At 40.4% G+C, this 19,343-nt stretch overlaps 1 protein-coding gene across 1 annotated transcript in view; it reads left to right on the top strand.

Annotated features, from left to right (window-relative positions):
* LOC126109609 (F-box/LRR-repeat protein 7-like) overlaps positions 1 to 19,343 on the top strand; it is a 44,083-nt gene that overhangs the window by 22,275 nt on the left and 2,465 nt on the right. Inside the window, exons 5-7 of the mRNA XM_049914652.1 lie at positions 1,670 to 1,855; positions 3,136 to 3,315; positions 15,073 to 15,297. Of these exons, the coding sequence (XP_049770609.1) occupies positions 1,670 to 1,855; positions 3,136 to 3,315; positions 15,073 to 15,297 (591 nt within the window). The remainder of the gene's footprint in view (positions 1 to 1,669; positions 1,856 to 3,135; positions 3,316 to 15,072; positions 15,298 to 19,343) is intronic.

The following is a 19,343-nucleotide window of genomic DNA, read 5'->3' as shown; positions in this document are numbered from 1 at the left end:
GTAACACAGGAAGTTTTTGAAATGTCCCCCAGGTCTCCATTCTAGGTTCATTACTTTCACACTTCCACATCAGTGATATTCTACCATCAGTTCTTTTTGCCTCTACTTAAAAATGTATAACATTTCCAGGGTTACTAGTTTGGTGTAACACTGAAAAAAGAAGCCATCATTCGTCACTGGCTGCAGGGTTAGGAAACATTTTTCTAAGACACACTGGCTTTGAGACTTGTCAAAGAACCCACTGTGTGAGCTGATCGTTGTTGATGTCTAATATCTAGTAATGTTTTTTAGTGTACTTTTGATGAAAATTAATGTGCGGTTATAACAAAGATCCCATTTTTTAATGGAAAATGACATAATAGTTAAAACTGAACATTGTAATGCTACAATTACAGCATGGTGTATATGCCCCTGGAATACTGGAAAAAGGCAGGAATTTTGCATCCAGGAAACGCCTAGGAGTTTTTTAGAATCATGGGAATATTTGTTTTAGATTTGTTAAATTTTTGTAATTTTGACTGCTAAGGATCAACACTTTAACTAAGAATTTTACTTTAGCCCATTACTGCAGAATAATAATGCAGCAGTAAAACACATATGAGAAAATAACATCAAAATAAAACTTAAGTTGCAAAGAAAATGTGCTGTTTACAACAACAAAATGCAGTGCACACTAGAGCATATGCTGACAGCAAAATGTCAGAGGTTTTAGAATGGAGACTATGCAGTATTTGGTAACAAACTGCTTTCAGTGAGTGCAAAATCAAAACTGTTTACATTTCTAACAAGTGTCAGGAAAATATTGCGAATGGTGGTTTCGGAAGCTTTACTGTCAGTTTCCTTTTACGCAAGATTAAATATTTTACTTGCGAGAATGTGCAATGAATTTCTTAAATCACGGAGCATTCAAGTCAATATGTTGAGAACCAGAAACTTAGAAAAATTCGGAGCCCAGAAAAGCAGCCATTTACGCTATTATTTAAACTTTTACTAGCACATTTGTGTCTGATATATCTTAAATGGGAACACACACTAAAAGACCCAGCTTAAAGGTTAGTTTTTGTATTATTTTCTTTCATAGACCACAAATTATGCAATAACAATGGCAAAAAGTATAATAATCCTCCAAAAAAAGTAAGTTCTTGAACAATTCACACACAAATGGCTTTTCTGTGGAAAAATCGAAGTGCTCAATGCAACATGTATTTGGCTAAGTAACCCACGAAATGCTCGGTGCACAGGTGTGAAATTTATAATTGTGCTTGTCAGAAATATTCAGATGCTGCAATGTACCAAAACACATTGTTTGTTGGTTCTTGTTTCCTGAAGTGCTGGGAAGTTCTACATCTGTGTAAAACATTTACCATTCAAAGGATTCATATATTTTGCAGTTTCAAGGGAAAGTATGTTGTCACTTAACATTAAAAAATACTGTAAGCTGGGGTATAGTGTATTTTTGCCCCGGAAAGTGTTTTTAACTGTAAAAGCTGGGGAAAATCCAGGAAATTACTGTCTGTATATGATAAATACCATTAATTTGGAATTACTCTCTGTACAGGATAAGCACCGTTAACTTAGAGTTAAAATATATGGTCTTCTGTTTATTTGGGCTCTGAAATGTGACAAAAGGTAAATAGACGTCACAACCCATGTTTCCGTTGATACACAGGTGTGTCCTACCGTTGCTGACAGTCTGCGCCGACAGCTTGGAACGTCTGCAACTTTACGAGTTCGACATCGTCCGTGATGAGGCGAGGGAGGCATTTACTGCCCTGGGAAGTCTAAAAAATTTGCAGGAACTTAAGATTTCACTCATCGATCCACCACCACCCGGCTCAGCTGCTCTGGCATTTAAGTAAGTTATCTGAATAACACAGGCCTTTCTTATATGAATATGTAGTCTATTGGGAATGCAATTCAATAAAATTACTCAGGATTCTGGCTAATTGGTTTAAGAATGTGCATTTTACTAATTGTACCCCAGCTATTGTCAAGTAGTAGTTGTGTGTTTTACAGTACTATCCTTATAGATATGTGCTGTGTCGTGCTGTTGCCACATCCACCTTATAAGGCTGTGTCTTGTCAAATGTTGCAGTTTTTTAATTTCAAAATCTAATCAAGAGTTCATTATTTTTATGCAGTTAATTGGTTTAAATTTTTTTTCCCGTGCCATTTTCATCGTATTGACGTTTATTTGCTCTTATTTCTCTTCCTATCATTCTTTTCTCATTTGGAATCCGCCTCTGTCACCTATTATCGGCAACAAAGTGCCCACAAGGAGTGCTCACCTTGTAGTAACGCAGTAGCCTGTGTAGCCGGTGAGAGGATAGTTTCAGGTAGCCAATGGTAGTAAGAAATTAGTGTGCTTTTAGCACTGAAACTGAATTTTTTGTCTAGAGTTTGCTTGTAGAGGCTAGCTTTAATCACTGTAAACAAAGCGATCGTGATTTTAGTTCTTCTGCAGATTGTTGACTGCCATTTTCTCGGATACATTCCACATCATGAGATAGTGGTTAGCTTCAAACACACATTTAAATTCAGGCCACAAAATACATTTTCTGCTGCAGTTCAATCATTAGTCGCTTAAAATCAGCTGTCGACATAGTATCTGCTGTTTCCAGTGTACCTCATGGTGGCCACTTCCATTATTGCTTCACGTTACAGATTAACAGCGTTAGTGAAGTCACCCACCATGTTTGTATGTCACCTGTAACTGAGAGGTGCCCTCCAGTCAATGTGGCAACACTAAATCAGCAAGTGACAAATGTCAACTATCGAGTCATTTTAATCGGACTATAGCTGGAGCAGACTAATTGAAAACTTTGACTTCCCGCCTGTTAATTGGTTCCACCAACCAGATGTTTTAGTGTTCCAGCAACTGCACTTGGTCTGAAACAGATCATGCATTGTGACCTTTAGCTTAGGCTTCCTTCAGTAAAGGAACCTTAATCACCTGAATGCTCTGTTGGTGGTATTTCTGCCTGCCTCACCGACTTGCGTATTGAATGTAGAAAAAGGTGAGTCGTGGGGGCCTGTTCTCTCTTCATTGGCATTTAATATCAAATAGCTGTGACTTTTCCCATTACGAGGAAAAAATAAACCTGCCATAATATAAACTGCATACTTGTCTTCCAGGGCTGGTGGCCTCCCGAAACTGAGACTGCTTGATCTACGAGAAAGTTTCGGTGTGGACAGTGACACGATAATTGCTGCCAGCCGTGGGTGCCCTGCATTGCGAGAACTGAGTGTCAGAGGTGCCGAGCTGCTGTCTGATGCTGCTTTCTCTCAGATCTACCGTCTGCAACACCTTGAAATGTAAGCTGTCTTCTTGACTTTGCGCTGTAGAGCAGACAAAGTAACTGAGTAATGGAGTTTTTATGGATGTTTGTTGCTTCTTGGTAGCACAATTTCATATTTAAGATTGAAAAACTATTCCAGTGAGATTTGTTTATTTTGATCCAGTTTCCAGCTTGTTGGACTATGGTCGGTTAATGACTGGCTCCAGTATCCACAAAAGTAGTGTCCACAAGAGACTAGTATGTAGCATGGATACAATAATACACAGTAGGGATACAAAGGTGTACAAGCAGGAGCAAGCCATGCCAGTGACGTCGGAGTGAACTCGACAAACTCAGTATCCCACAGTACCCATAACATATTGTTCTGATTGCGTTTATATAATTTATTATAATTTTAATTATAGAATTTATCTCTGGCTGAAGCCAGAGATAAATTCTGCCGAAATTTTTACAAAGGTACAGACGGTGTTTAGAAAGGATAGATTGCATGCAACCGGTGGTGGAGTGTTCGTCGCTGTTAGTAGTAGTTTAACCTGTAGTGAAGTAGAAGTGGATAGTTCCTGTGAATCATTATGGGTGGAGGTTACACTCAACAACCGAGCTAGGTTAATAATTGGCTCCTTTTACCGACCTCCCAACTCAGCAGCATTAGTGGCAGAACAACTGAGAGAAAATTTGGAATACATTTCACATAAATTTTCTCAGTATGTTATAGTCTTAGGTGGAGATTTCAGATGTTTAGGACGGGCGGTAGGGACAGAGCATCGAGTGACATTATACTGAGTGCACTATCCGAAAATTACCTCGAGCAATTAAACAGAGAACCGACTCGTGGAGATAACATCTTGGACCTACTGGTAACAAACAGACCCGAACTTCTCGACTCTGTATGTGCAGAACAGGGAATCAGTGATCATAAGGCTGTTGCAGCATCCCTGAATATGGAAGTTAATAGGAATATAAAAAAAGGGAGGAAGGTTTATCTGTTTAGCAAGAGTAATAAAAGGCAGATTTCAGACTACCTAACAGATCAAAGCGAAAATTTCTGTTCCGACACTGACAATGTTGAGTGTTTATGGAAAAAGTTCAAGGCAATTGTAAAATGCGTTTTAGACAGGTACGTGCCGAGTAAAACTGTGAGGGACGGGAAAAACCCACCGTGGTACAACAACAAAGTTAGGAAACTACTGCGAAAGCAAAGAGAGCTTCACTCCAAGTTTAAACGCAGCCAAAACCTCTCAGACAAACAGAAGCTAAACAATGTCAAAGTTAGCATAAGGAGGGCTATGCGTGAAGCGTTCAGTGAATTCGAAAGTAAAATTCTATGTACCGACTTGACAGAAAATCCTAGGAAGTTCTGGTCTTACGTTAAATCAGTAAGTGGATCGAAACAGCATATCCAGACACTCCGGGATGATGAAGGCATTGAAACAGAGGATGACACGCGTAAAGCTGAAATACTAAACACCTTTTTCCAAAGATGTTTCACAGAGGAAGACTGCACTGCAGTTCCTTCTCTAAATCCTCGCACAAACGAAAAAATGGCTGACATCGAAATAAGTGTCAAAGGAATAGAAAAGCAACTGGAATCACTCAACAGAGGAAAGTCCACTGGACCTGATGGGATACCAATTAGATTCTACACAGAGTACGCGAAAGAACTTGCCCCCCTTCTAACAGCCGTGTACCGCAAGTCTCTAGAGGAACGGAAGGTTCCAAATGATTGGAAAAGAGCACAGGTAGTCCCAGTCTTCAAGAAGGGTCGTCGAGCAGATGCGCAAAACTATAGACCTATATCTCTGACCTCGATCTGTTGTAGAATTTTAGAACATGTTTTTTGCTCGGGTATCATGTCGTTTTTGGAAACCCAGAATCTACTATGTAGGAATCAACATGGATTCCGGAAACAGCGATCGTGTGAGACCCAACTCGCTTTATTTGTTCATGAGACCCAGAAAATATTAGATGCAGGCTCCCAGGTAGATGCTATTTTTCTTGACTTCCGGAAGGCATTCGATACAGTTCCGCACTGTCGCCTGATAAACAAAATAAGAGCCTACGGAATATCAGACCAGCTGTGTGGCTGGATTGAAGAGTTTTTAGAAAACAGAACACAGCATGTTGTTATCAATGGAGAGACGTCTACAGACGTTAAAGTAACCTCTGGCGTGCCACAGGGGAGTGTTATGGGACCATTGCTTTTCACAATATGTATAAATGACCTAGTAGATAGTGTCGGAAGTTCCATGCGGCTTTTTGCGGATGATGCTGTAGTATACAGAGAAGTTGCAGCATTAGAAAATTGTAGCGAAATGCAGAAAGATCTGCAGAGGATAGGCACTTGGTGCAGGGAGTGGCAACTGACCCTTAACATAGACAAATGTAATGTATTGCGAATACATAGAAAGAAGGATCCTTTATTGTATGATTATATGATAGCGGAACAAACACTGGTAGCAGTTACTTCTGTAAATATCTGGGAGTATGCGTGCGGAACGATTTGAAGTGGAATGATCATATAAAATTAATTGTTGGTAAGGCGGGTACCAGGTTGAGATTCATTGGGAGAGTCCTTAGAAAATGTAGTCCATCAACAAAGAGGGTAGCTTATAAAACACTCGTTCGACCTATACTTGAGTATTGCTCATCAGTGTGGGATCCGTACCAGATCGGGTTGATGGAGGAGATAGAGAAGATCCAAAGAAGAGCGGCGCGTATCGTCACAGGGTTATTTGGTAACCGTCATAGCGTTACGGAGATGTTTGGCAAACTCAAGTGGCAGACTCTGCAAGAGACGCGCTCTGCATCGTGGTGTAGCTTGCTCGTCAGGTTTCGAGAGGGTGCGTTTCTGGATGAGGTATCGAATATATTGCTTCCCCCTACTTATACCTCCCGAGGAGATCACGAATGTAAAATTAGAGAGATTAGAGCGCGCACAGAGGCTTTCAGACAGTCGTTCTTCCCGCGAACCATACGCGACTGGAACAGGAAAGGGAGGTAATGACAGTGGAACGTAAAGTGCCCTCTGCCACACACCATTGGGTGGCTTGCGGAGTATAAATGTAGATGTAGATTTATACAAAGATGAGGTTATCCCAGTGTGGATTTTTGTTAGACTTGCGCTTGAGTACAGAGTTATGCAATAATTACCAAGTATTGAGATTTTTTAGTCTAGGTTTTTAAGTGAAAAATAGTTTTGTTGCATGAGTACCAGTTTACTCAACTGTAAGAGACAGGTATGTTAGAAATTAAGTTTCATATATTTCCTAAAAACAAGACGAAATGAAAATAAGTGCTTGTAAATGTGCAGATCAGTATTCAGTTGAAAAAGCATGTTTGCTCAACACATTTTACCGATTAGGATTATGAAAAGGGTTTGAAAAGTGAAGAGTTTAACATTCCTCTGAAATGGAAGTAGATGACAGATGGCCTAATAATAAGAGATATTCTGGCACAAAAATGAAGCTACCATAAAGAAGTAGAAAATATTTTACAGGTAAATATATTACCAGCTAATGAAGAAATTACTACTAGCCAAAATATTAACTGTGAAAACATACTGATGTTAATGCGGCAATTAGAAATTAAGGAAACAAAAGTAAGACCGTACACAAAAAAATGCCAATTTACTAAAATCAAAACATGTTCAGAGGGTGATCCAGGGCTTTTTGTGAGGGTCAACAAGTGACTATGAAAGGAGGGTGTACTAACTGGTTACCTGAAGATTCTACAAAGACTGAAACTTTGTTTCCTACCTTATTAAGCATTATCTTTTGTCAGGGACATACCAAAATATCTTCCTAGTGAACTAACTATTAAAAGAAGACTCAGGCAATTAGTATTCCTCCAGGTTTTATTGATTTGTGCCTCAGTGTTTCGAAAACCCAATCAGTTATTCACAAAATTTGAAACATCTACTTGTTCAAAACCGGTGGTAGGCAGAAAACATCTTCAGAGATTGTCCTAAATGCTTTCTCCGAAAATTATTTCGAGCAGTTAGTCCACGAACCCACGCGAATTGTAAATGGTTGCGAAAACACACTTGACCTCTTAGCCACAAACAATCCAGAGCTAATAAAGAGCATCATGACTGATACAGGGATTAGTGATCACAAGGTCGTTGTAGCTAGGCTCAATACCGTTTCTTCCAAATCCACCAGAAACAAACGCAAAATAATTTTATTTAAAAAAGCGGATAAAGTGTCACTAGAAGTCTTCCTAAGAGACAATCTCCATTCCTTCTGAACTGACTATGCAAATGTAGAGGAGTTGTGGCTCAAATTCAAAGATATAGTAGCAACAGCAATTGCGAGATTCATACCTCATAAATTGGTAAGAGATGGAACTGAATCACCTGAATCACCTCAAAGGGAACGATCTATTGATACGTAATCAGCATGGTTTCAGAAAACATAGTTCTTGTGCAACGCAGCTAGCTCTTTATTTGCATGAAGTAATGGCCGCTATCGACAGGGGATCTCTGGTTGATTCCGTATTTCTGAATTTCGAAAGCTTTTGACACCGTTCCTCACAAGCGACTTCTAATCAAGCTGCAAGCCTATGGGGTATCGGCTCAGTTGTGCGACTGGATTCGTGATTTCCTGTCAGGAAGGTCGCAGTTCGTAGTAATATACGGCAAATCATCGAGTAAAACTGAAGTGATATCAGTGTTCCCCAGGGAAGCGTCCTGGGACCTCTGCTGTTCCTGATCTATATAAATGACCTGGGTGACAATCTGAGCAGTTCTCTTAGGTTGTTCGCAGATGATGCTGTAATTTACCGTCTAGTAAGGTCATCCGAAGACCAGTATCGGTTGCAAAGCGATTTAGAAACGATTGCTGTATGGTGTGGCAGGTGGCAGTTGACGCTAAATAACGAAAAGTGTGAGGTGATCCACAAGAGTTCCAAAAGAAATCCGTTGGAATTCGATTACTCGATAAATAGTACAATTCTCAAGGCTGTCAATTCAACTAAGTACCTGGGTGTTAAAATTACGAACAACTTCAGTTCGAATGACCACCTAGATAATATTGTGGGGAAGGCAAGCCAAAGGTTGCGTTTCATTGGCAGGACACAGAAGATGCAACAAGTCCACTAAAGAGACAGCTTACACTACACTCATTTGTCCTCTGTTAGAATATTGCTGCGCAGTGTGGGCTCCTTACCAGGTGGGATTGACGGAAGACATCAAAAGGCTGCAAAAAAGGGCAGCTCGTTTTGTATTATCACGTAGTAGGGGAGAGAGTGTGGCAGATATGATACGCGAGTTGGGACGGAAGTCATTAAAGCAAAGACGTTTTTCGTCGCGGCGAGATATATTTACGAAATTTCAGTCGCCAACTTTCTCTTCCGAATGCGAAAATATTTTGTTGAGCCCAACCTACATAGGTAGCAATGATCATCAAACTAAAATAAGAGAAATCAGAGCTTGAACAGAAAGGTTTAGGTGTTCGTTTTTCCCACGCGCTGTTCAGGAGTGGAATGGTAGAGATATAGTATGATTGTGGTTTGATGAACCCTCTGCCAAGCACTTAAATGTGAATTGCAGAGTAGTCATGTAGATGTAGATGATTACTCTACTATTCACAATAAAGTGCCTGGCAGAGGGTTCAGTGAACCACCTTCAAGCTGTCTCTTTACCGTTCCACTCTTGAACCACATGCGGGGAAAAACAAGCACTTAAATTTTTCTGTGCGAGCCCTGATTTTCCTTATTTTATCATGATGATCAATTCTTCCTATGTAGGTGGGTGCCAACAAAATGTTTTCGCAATCGGAGAAAACTGCTGATCGAAATTTCATGAGAGGATCCCGACACAACAAAAAACGCCTTTGTTTTAGTGATTGCCACTCCAATTCACGTATCATGTCTGTGACACTATCTCCCCTATTTGACAATAGTACAAAATGAGCTGCCCTTCTTTGTACTTTTCCGATGTCATCCGTCAGTCCCACCTGATGCAGATCCCACACTGCACAGCAATACTCCAGAATAGGGTGGACAAGCGTGGTGTAAGCAGTCTGTTTAGTAGACCTGTTGCACCTTCCAAGTGTTCTGCCAATGAATCAGTCTTTGGTTTGCTCTACCCACAAAATCTGTGATTGTTTCAATTTAGGGTCGTTAATATAGATCAGGAACAATAGAGGGCCTATAACACTTCCTTGGGGAACGCCGGATATTACTTCTGTTTTACTCGATGACTTTCCGTCTATTACGATGAACTGTGACCTTTCTGACAGGAAATCACGAATCCAGTCTCATAACTGAGGTGTTACTCCGTAGGCATGCAGTTTGGTTAGAAGACACTTGTGAGGAACGGTGTCGAAAGCCTTCTGGAAATCTAAAAATATGGAATCAATTTGACATCCCCTGTTGATAGCACTTATTACTTCATGAGTATAAAGAGCTAGCTGTGTTTCAGAAGAACGATATTTTCTGAAACCATGTTGACTGTGTGTCAATAAATCGTTTTCTTCGAGGTACTTCATAATGTTTGAATACAGTAAATGTTCCAAAATCCTACTGCAAATCGACGTTAGTGATATAGGCCTGTAATTGAGCAGATTACTCCTACTTCCCTTTTTGGGTATTGGTGTAACTTGAGCAATTTTTTCCAATCTTTAGGTACAGAATCTTTCTGTGAGTGAGTGGTTGTATAGAATTGCTAAATATGGAGCTATTTTATCAGCATACTCTGAGAGGAACCTGACTGGTATACCATCTGGACCGGAGACCTTGCCTTTATTAAGTGATTTGAGCTGCTTCGTTACACTGAGGATATCTACTTCTATGTTTCTCATCTTGGCAGTTCTTGATTGGAGTTCAGGAATATTTACTTAGTCGTCTTTGGTGAAAGAGTTTCGGAAAACCATGTTTAATAACTCTGCTTTAGTGGCACTGTCATCAGTGACTTCCCCATTGTTATCGCGCAGTGATGGTACTGATTGCGTCTCGCCACTGGTGTTCTTTATGTATGATCAGAATTTCTTTGGGTTTTTTGCCACATTTTGTGACAGAAGTTCGTTTTGGATATAATTAAAAGAATCTCGCATTGAAGTACGCGCCATACTTGGAACTTCTGTAAAACTTTGCCAATCATGGGAATTTTGAGTTCTTTTAAATTTGGCTTAGTTCTTAGCTTTGGTGAAATGAAAGTAAACAGCGATTCATGTTTTGACCATGCAGAGGAGATTATCAACAATGCTCAAGTTGTGGTCATCAGAAATTGGGTAGGAAAATGGTGCAGTCCATTTATTCTAACTCTGAGACAGCTGTTTCTAAGGGCTTGTTGGCTGAAATGATTCAAGCAATAAAGTTGAATCTAAAGTGGGAGCATGTGTGTGAGATATGGCAGCTGTGTGTGATATGGGTCCATCAAACAGAAAACTTGGAGGGAATTTATAGGTTATGTTTGATAACACAGGATTCGAAAATCCATCATATCAAAAGAAGAAATTTTTTTGCGATATGCTTCATTCTTTAAAATTGCTGTGGAATCATCTACTTGCCTAAAATCAGTTAGTTTGCTCACAAAAGAACCATTCATTAAGTTAGTCGAACTTCAAGACACTGGCGTAGATTCATAATTTGTGTGTAAAAATCTATGAAAAATGCTTAATAATAAAAAAATTTTTCAGTGAAAACCATGTTCTTTCTAATGAGCACTGTTTGTAAAGTTTTATAGAACATTGTTTTTTGCTGAATAAGATATAAGATACTGCATTTTTTACCTTTATACAAAATCAACTTTGCTCATAATTAATTCAGTACTGGAAAATGGTGTATAAATGAAAATTCAAATTTGATAAACTTGTGGTGCTAGGTTACTACCTGTACATGCCGAGTTTCATGTTTGTCATATCTTTAATACCAGAGCAAGCCAAACTTTGAAATATTTTTGCGAGATTTTTCCTAAATTTTTTTGGCTGAATGACTAATTACTCTTTTGTTATTAGTCTTAAGAGATTGCATAAAGTTGTAAAAGATGGTCAAATTTCATTTCTTTCAAACAAAATATTGACTTAAAAACAAAGATGATGTGACTTACCAGACGAAAGCACTGGCAGGTTGATACACACAAACATACACACAAAATTCAAGCTTTCGCAACCAACGGTTGCTTCATCAGGAAAGAGGGAAGGAGAGAGAAAGACGAAAGGATGTGGGTTTTAAGGGATAGGGTAAGGAGTCGTTCCAATTCCAGGAGCGGAAAGACTTACCTTAGGGGGAAAAAAGGGACAGGTATACACTCGTGCGCGCACACACACACCACACACCACACACCACACACCACACACCACACACCACACACCACACACCACACACCACACACCACACACCACACACCACACACCACACACCACACACCACACACCACACACCACACACCACACACCACACACCACACACCACACACCACACACCACACACCACACACCACACACCACACACCACACACCACACACCACACACCACACACACACACACACACACACACACACACACACACACACACACACAAGCAGACATTTGTAAAGGCAAAGAGTTTGGGCAGAGATGTCAGTCGAGGCGGAAGTACAGAGGCAAAGATGTTGAAAGACAGGTGAGGTATGAGCAGCGGCAACTTGAAATTAGCGGAGGTTGAGGCCTGGCGGATAACGAGAAGAGAGGATATACTGAAGGGCAAGTTCCCATCTCCGGAGTTCTGACAGGTTGGTGTTAGTGGGAAGTATCCAGATAACCTGGACGGTGTAACACTGCCAAGATGTGCTGGCTGTGCACCAAGGCATGTTCAGCCACAGGGTGGTCCTCATTACCAACAAACACTGTCTGCCTGTGTCCATTCATGCAAATGGACAGTTTGTTGCTGTTCATTCCCACATAGAAAGCTTCACAGTGTAGGCAGGTCAGTTGGTAAATCACGTGGGTGCTTTCACACGTGGCTCTGCCTTTGATCGTGTACACCTTCCGGGTTACAGGACTGGAGTAGGTGGTGGTGGGAGGGTGCATGGTACAGGTTTTACACTGGGGGCACTTACAAGGGTAGGAGCCAGAGGGTAGGGAAGATGGTTTGGGGATTTCATAGGGATGAACTAAGAGGTTACGAAGGTTAGGTGGATGGCGGAAAGACACTCTTGGTGGAGTGGGGAGGATTTCATGAAGGATGGATCTCATTTCAGAGCAGGATTTGTGGAAGTCGTATCCCTGCTGGAGAGTCGCATTCAGAGTCTGATCCAGTCCCAGAAAGTATCCTGTCATAAGTGGGGCACTTTTGTGGTTCTTCTGTGGGAGGTTCTGGGTTTGAGGGGATGAGGAAGTGGCTCTGGTTATTTGCTTCTGTACCAGGTCGGGAGGGTAGTTGCGGGATGCGAAAGCTGTTTTCAGGTTGTTGGTGTAATGGTTCGTGGATTCCGGACTGGAGCAGATTCGTTTGCTACGAAGACCTAGGCTGTAGGGAAGGGACCGTTTGATGTGGAATGGGTGGCAGCTGTCATAATGGAGGTACTGTTGCTTGTGGACGGACTTGTGAACCTGGCCATTGGACAAATGGAGGTAAATGTCAAGGAAAGTGGCATGGGATTTGGAGTAGGACCAGGTGAATCTAATGGAACCAAAGGAGTTGAGGTTGGAGAGGAAATTCTGGAGTTGTTCTTCACTGTGAGTCCAGATCATGAAGATGTCATCAATAAATCAATATGGAGCACCTATCAGAAGTGGGCTGCACTGTGTGTGTGTGTGTGTGTGTGTGTGTGTGTGTGTGTGTGTGTGTGGGCGCGTGCGCACGACAATGTAATAAAAACGCACGCGCGACAATTTAATAAAAACTGATTGGGCAACTAGACTATAATATGGAGGAAATTTTGCAGTGATCGTGGATTGCTCAATGTAAATATTGCTCGAGGGGTTCCCCTTATCTGAAAATAGCTCAAAACATTTGAGGAGACTGATTGAACACTGGCCAGACCAACATTGGGGTGACAAAGATCATAAAAAGTGGGTGAGAGAGTAAATAGGCATGTCTGTAATGATCCTGACCTCTCCAGTTGTAAGTGTTGTACTGGTTGTTGTCTATCTCAGTTTCTTCACAACTGAACAATTTGATATCTTACGTGGTGTATTGTGGTAGGACCACACTCTCACCACGTGTCTTTGAATGAGAACAATACTAGTAGTTCCAGCACAATTTCAGCAAGACTTATTTATTAGTAGCTGCTGAAAGATTACACACTGCAGATCTCGTTTGTCTAGGGGTTTTCGAAGTTTTGTCTGCAAAATAATTACTCCAACAAGCACGGCCTGGGTTTTCTTCTTGTTTGAAATAAACACTACTGGATCCGAAATACTTTCAGTTAAAAATTATATTTATTCGTGCTTTTTGTTTAGTAACTACAACATTTTCACTATGAACATTGATACACTAAATGCATTATACTGTACTGGTCTCATAAACACGTCCATCTCCCTCCAATCCCGACAAAGTGGCGGGCTAGCCAACATGTGCCCGGAAGTTGCAGACATTCCTGCATTACAGATTCTTTGATCTACTGACCTTAATAAACTCCAAAGATACATGTAAATAAATACATATAAATATACAACATTTAACATCTTAAACGAATCCATTATTTATCATAAAAGAAAATATTCATAATTAAATTACACATTTTCTGGCAAAATAATGAAGTTACCTTAGCTCTTTACTGTGGGCATCGTGCTTTTTGCATGAGATAAAGTTTATCTCCAACAGTTAATTACATTACAGTGTGCATAGACAATCACTGCACTAAATTCTGCAAAAATACTTTAAACTACACGCATACAAAATCCAATTGGTGCAGGAATTAAAGCCTCAGGATGCCAGCTGTAGGCTGTTTGAGTGTCCTTCAAACATCTTGTTTTCAGACAAGGGTCAGTTTCACCTGAACAGTCACGTCAGTAAAGCAAAATTGCCGCTACTAGAGTGCAGTGAATCGTAAACTCAAGTATGAGCATTCATACAAAGTTATTGTATCAACTGTAATATCGGCTTGAGGAATAATTGGATCATACTTTCCCAAGGACAAGACTGGTCCTGCAGTTACATTGAATTCAGAACATAGTGACAAGTGACTTTTTGGTGCCTGAATTGATAAAGTTTCCCTGGTGGTAACCAATGAACATGGTTTCAGCAAGACAGAGCCACAACACACACATCCAGACTGTACTGCAAATTCATGAAATTTTCCATGGCAAATTAATATCCAGGAGGTGTGACATAAATTGGCCCCATGCAATCCAGATAAGAGTTCCATGGACTTTCGCAATTGAAATAAAATATCCATAGCAAAGTGGCAGCGATCCCAGTGTTTACATGCTGCGCTGTCGTGCAAAATTTTGTTCATCGTTTAAATGAGTTCCATAGTCGTGCTGGATTGTATTTAAAGGATTTTATCAATAGATTTTATCAATAGACTTCAACCTCATTTTATTTTGACACATTGGATATAAACTTTCTTTTGAGACACCATGTATAAGTATTGCTTTTGTGACATTTTTTTGTGGCTGTGGTGTTGCTTCCTAAGTATCCACCATGTGCGCCCCCCCCCCCCCTTTCTATCTATATTAGATTGTGATTTATTTGTGCAACTTTTTCTTAGAGATACTTATTTTATCTTGCTTTATATTAAAGATGGTCTATTTCACAGATGCCGTTCATCATAAGGATAAAATTTATTAAATTTGCTTTTTCCACCTCTTTCTGGGTAAACAATAACACATTTGTGGTTTGTTCCAGACTGGACTTATCGTGTTGCAAAGGCCTTGGTGGGGACGTGATACCTTGCCTCGCCAGGCTACCGCATCTTCACACATTGTCCATGGAAGAAATGGAGTTTCCAAAGCTGCAGCCAGGTCTGAGCAGCATTCTCGAATTGTCTGGTTTGCGCTGCCTTACACTCAACTATTCCCTTGTTACTGGAGTCCCATTTGATAAGTTTCCTGGCAAGCTTGTCAATCTAAGGTAAGAAAAGAGCTTAAAGTATTTATACAGGATGATGTATTTAACACTGCTTTTGGAAATATCTGGAAAACTACATATAGGATTTAAAAAAGGGTTATGATAAGTTGTTTCTCTCTGCGGGGGAGATCCAATGACACCATGCTAGACTCCTCCCACCCCAACCCAGGGGGTGAGAGTGGAGTCAACTTTGAAATCTTAAATAGGAACCCCATTTTTTTTCATTGAAGCCTAGCTTAACACATGCTGCTTTGCTGGTGCAGTGTGTATGGTCTGCACAGATGTTTTTCTTTAATCAAATTTTTATGTTTACAAATTGCAATGCCTTCTAAACTTTCACACTAAAGCGACAGAAGCATGGTCTTTTCTGAATGTACTTCTGACCAAAAAGCAGTTGTGATGGCTTGAGTCAGAGGTGAAACTTCCTGGCAGATTAAAACTGTGTGCTGGACTGAAGACAAACTTGGGACCTTTGCCGGTGAAAGGCAAGTGCTCTACCGACTGAGCTACCTGAGCACGACTCGCAACCTGTTGTGACGTCTTTACTTCTAGCAGCACCTCACTCCAAGTCCAAGGTGTTTGTTAATTGTGTTGTGTGTTCTTGTGATGATATTTCCATAGAAACTTTAACCTCCTAACACACGTCTTTATATTTAACTGACAAGTGAAATGCCAATTTTCATAGCTTTAAAATTAATATAAAGGAATATTTTCTTAAATTTTCATCCATTTCACCTCTTTAGGGACTTCCTTTCCAAAAACAGAAAAACAGTGAATTTTGTATTTTTTATTTCTAACAGAAATTAAATACAAATTTTCATTGATTTAGCTTTGAAAATACTTTCATACTGAAATAATTTAGGAAACTTTTCATTCCCTATTTCACTCCCTTAGGGGTGGAATTTCGTAAAAGTCCGTCTTAAATGATGCCTGCAGTAAAAGTTTGAAGTTTCTGCCCTTAGTGATTTGGAATGGGCAGTGATGAGTTAGTGAGTCAGGACATTGCCTCTCTTTTTTTTTTGCGGACGGCTCTGTAATCAACCAATGTCGAAGGGGTTAAAAAGTGTTGGAAAATGATAAGCAAGTCTCAGAACTGGTGAGAGGCAAGAGGACTCGCATTAAAAAAAAAATCATCTTGAAGGAAGCAAAATACTACTATGCCCACATAGTTCCTGGCGAACACAGAAAGTAGTTAGATTCATTGATGAACAGACCAATGAATTGTTCCAACTGCTTTCCATTTCAGTGACATCTGTGCTAGAAAGTAGACCAGTGTGGACAAACGAATGTATTATATTCTGGAGAATCATTGTTTTCGCCATTAAAAAAGTTTCTCATTTAAGAGCTAAGAATAACTGCACCTCCTTTCACACTAATCTGATGTGTATCGCTTGTGATATAATTTATCAATAGTTTGTAACCTGTTTTGATTTTGGACAGTTAGTGGCATTTATCATTAAGTGAAAAAAATTTAAATAGGTGTCTTTCCAATATAGATATTTCCAAAAAGGTTTTAAATGCCATACCTCGTATGCATATCAGAAGGAAAATTCATTCTAAAATTATGATGGACTTTTTAGCTACAACATATCTTGAGGAATTGAAAGTTCAGTGCTGCCAGTAGGCACATATTAAAAATGACAGTATGCTAGCTTTTGGAACTAACAGTAGTTTGTTCCTCAGGGTGAAGCTAGAGCTAGTTAGGAGACAATTAAAAAAGAAAGAAGCAAGGTTAATAAAACTGCAAAATGAGAGGGAACCAACTGTTTTAAGTTTAGCAAAACCATCTCTCCCCTCATCCTATGAAAGATGAGTTCCTTTGATGCTGGGTTCTGAATGAAATGTCTTATTCTCACATTCCACAAATGATTCCCCCTCTGTTCTGAAGTGCGAACTATTACTGTAGCACTGAGGAACCAATCCAAGACCTATTCGTAAGTGATAGCTCATAGATTGGAAAACTGATAATGACTAGATGTTCTAACCCCATAACACTCTGTACTGTATTGATCCAAGAAATCCAAATATCCTAATAAGTCAGATAAATTTTATCCTTAACCTCAGAAACAGTGAGTTGAGTTGTTTTGATATTGGGTTTTGAGTGAACTGCCCTAATTCTCACCTTCCCCAAACAATTCCCCTTTCTATTCTGAGGAGGGAACTATTACTTCAGCAATGAGGAACCAATCCAGGGGCTGTTAGTGACAACTCCAACATCAGAAAACTGACCATGGTTACAAGAGCAATGTTCAAACCACATGATTGTCTACATTATGTTTTATTTAATTGATCCAAGAAATCCTAATATATGTGTGATACTGAACAAGTCAAAGATAAAACAAACGATTGCAGTTTCAGAAATTAAGCAAGTCAGTAAGACATTGGTCAACCTCTGGTCCTTGTGGAAGCAGTTACTTGGCCTGGCATTGATGTATAGTTGTCAGATGTAATCATGAGGAGAGATCGTGCCAAATTCTGGCCAAGTGGCACATTAGATTATCAAATCCTGAGCTGGTTGGACAGTCCTGTCTGTATGCTCCAGCTGTTCACACTTGAGGAGAGAGCCAATGATGATGTTGGCCAAGGTAGGGTTTGGCAAGCATGAAGACAAGCAGTAGAAATTCCCATTGTGTTTGGGTGGGCATTATCTTGCTGAAATGTAAGCCCAGGATGGCTTGCAATGAAGGGCAACAAAATGGGACATCGAATATTCAGTGTACTGCCATACCATGATGATGCCACGAATGACAACCAAAGTTGTCCTGCTATGAAAAGAAATGGCACCCCAGACCGTCACTCCCGGTTGTCGGGCCGTCCTGCAAGCAATAGTCGTGTTGGTATCCTACCACTCTCTGGGGCATCTCGAGACACGTTTTCGCAGGTCATCGAGACACTGTTCAAAGTGGGACTTAGAACTGAAGACAAGTCTAAACCAGTCGATAAGATTTCAGGCTGGAGATGCCCCAGATGACGGTGGGCTACCGACCCGACTGTCGCGTGCCTTATGGCCTGGAGTGCTGGTTTGGGGTGCCATTTCTTTTCATAGCAGGAATCTTTTGTTGTCAAGCATAGGACCCTTCGGTTGTTAAGTGTGGCACCCTTACAGCATAGTGGTACATCGACAATATTCTACGCCCTGTTCTATTGCTCTTCGTGGCAAGCTGTACTAGGCTTGCATTTCAGCAAGACACGCGGGGAGAGTTTCTACTGATGTCTTCGTGATTTTCAAGCCGTACCTTTGTCAAGAAGGTAGTCGGATCCCTCCCCAAGTGAGAATGTTTGGAGCATTATGGGCAGGGCCCTCCAGCCAGCCCGGGATATGGCGATCTAACATAGCAGTTGACAGAATTTGTCATGATGTCCCGAGGGAGGGTGTCCAACATCCCTACAATCAATGCCAAGTTGCACATGTGCTTACACAAGGGCCAGAAGAAGACAAAGGTGTTACTGATATGCTCAGTTTGTGGAGCTCTTTCTCTGGAATGAACCATCCAATTTTTCTGAAATTGAAATTGTTATCATTTATTTGTCTGTACACATAAATTACATTGACAGATTTCTGTCCCATTCAGAAATACTTTGGTTGTGCATCTTTTTTTCTGTGTTAAAGTATACTTAGCCTTTCTTGCACCTCTCCTCCTCCATTTCTCCACACCATTAAATTGTCTTCAAATACCACTGACTTCTTCTTTTCATCTCCTATTTGTAGAAGTACACCTGTCATTGTTATCCATAATGGTGATAGAAAGTAGAGGGGATAGTGCACTTCCTTGCTTCAGGTCATTTTTCTGTTCAAACCAGGCTGTCTCTTCTCCTCCTATTTTTACCCAGCTCACATTTTCTTCGTACACTTCATTCTTCTTCTAATCCTCCCCCCCCCCCCCCCAATTCTTCTTGTAATCAGGCTCCTAATTCCCCCCCCACTCTTCTTCTTCTTCCCCTTTTTAAGGGTTTCAGGCATCTTGCTATCTTTCACACTTTCTTACATATTCTCAATGTGTAGGAAAACCATTGTTAAGTCCTTACAATACTTGTAGTTTGTCTTGGAG

Source organism: Schistocerca cancellata, chromosome 12, assembly GCF_023864275.1.
Source record: "Schistocerca cancellata isolate TAMUIC-IGC-003103 chromosome 12, iqSchCanc2.1, whole genome shotgun sequence".
NCBI lineage: Eukaryota > Metazoa > Arthropoda > Insecta > Orthoptera > Acrididae > Schistocerca > Schistocerca cancellata.
This window is presented reverse-complemented; position numbering and strand designations above follow the sequence as displayed.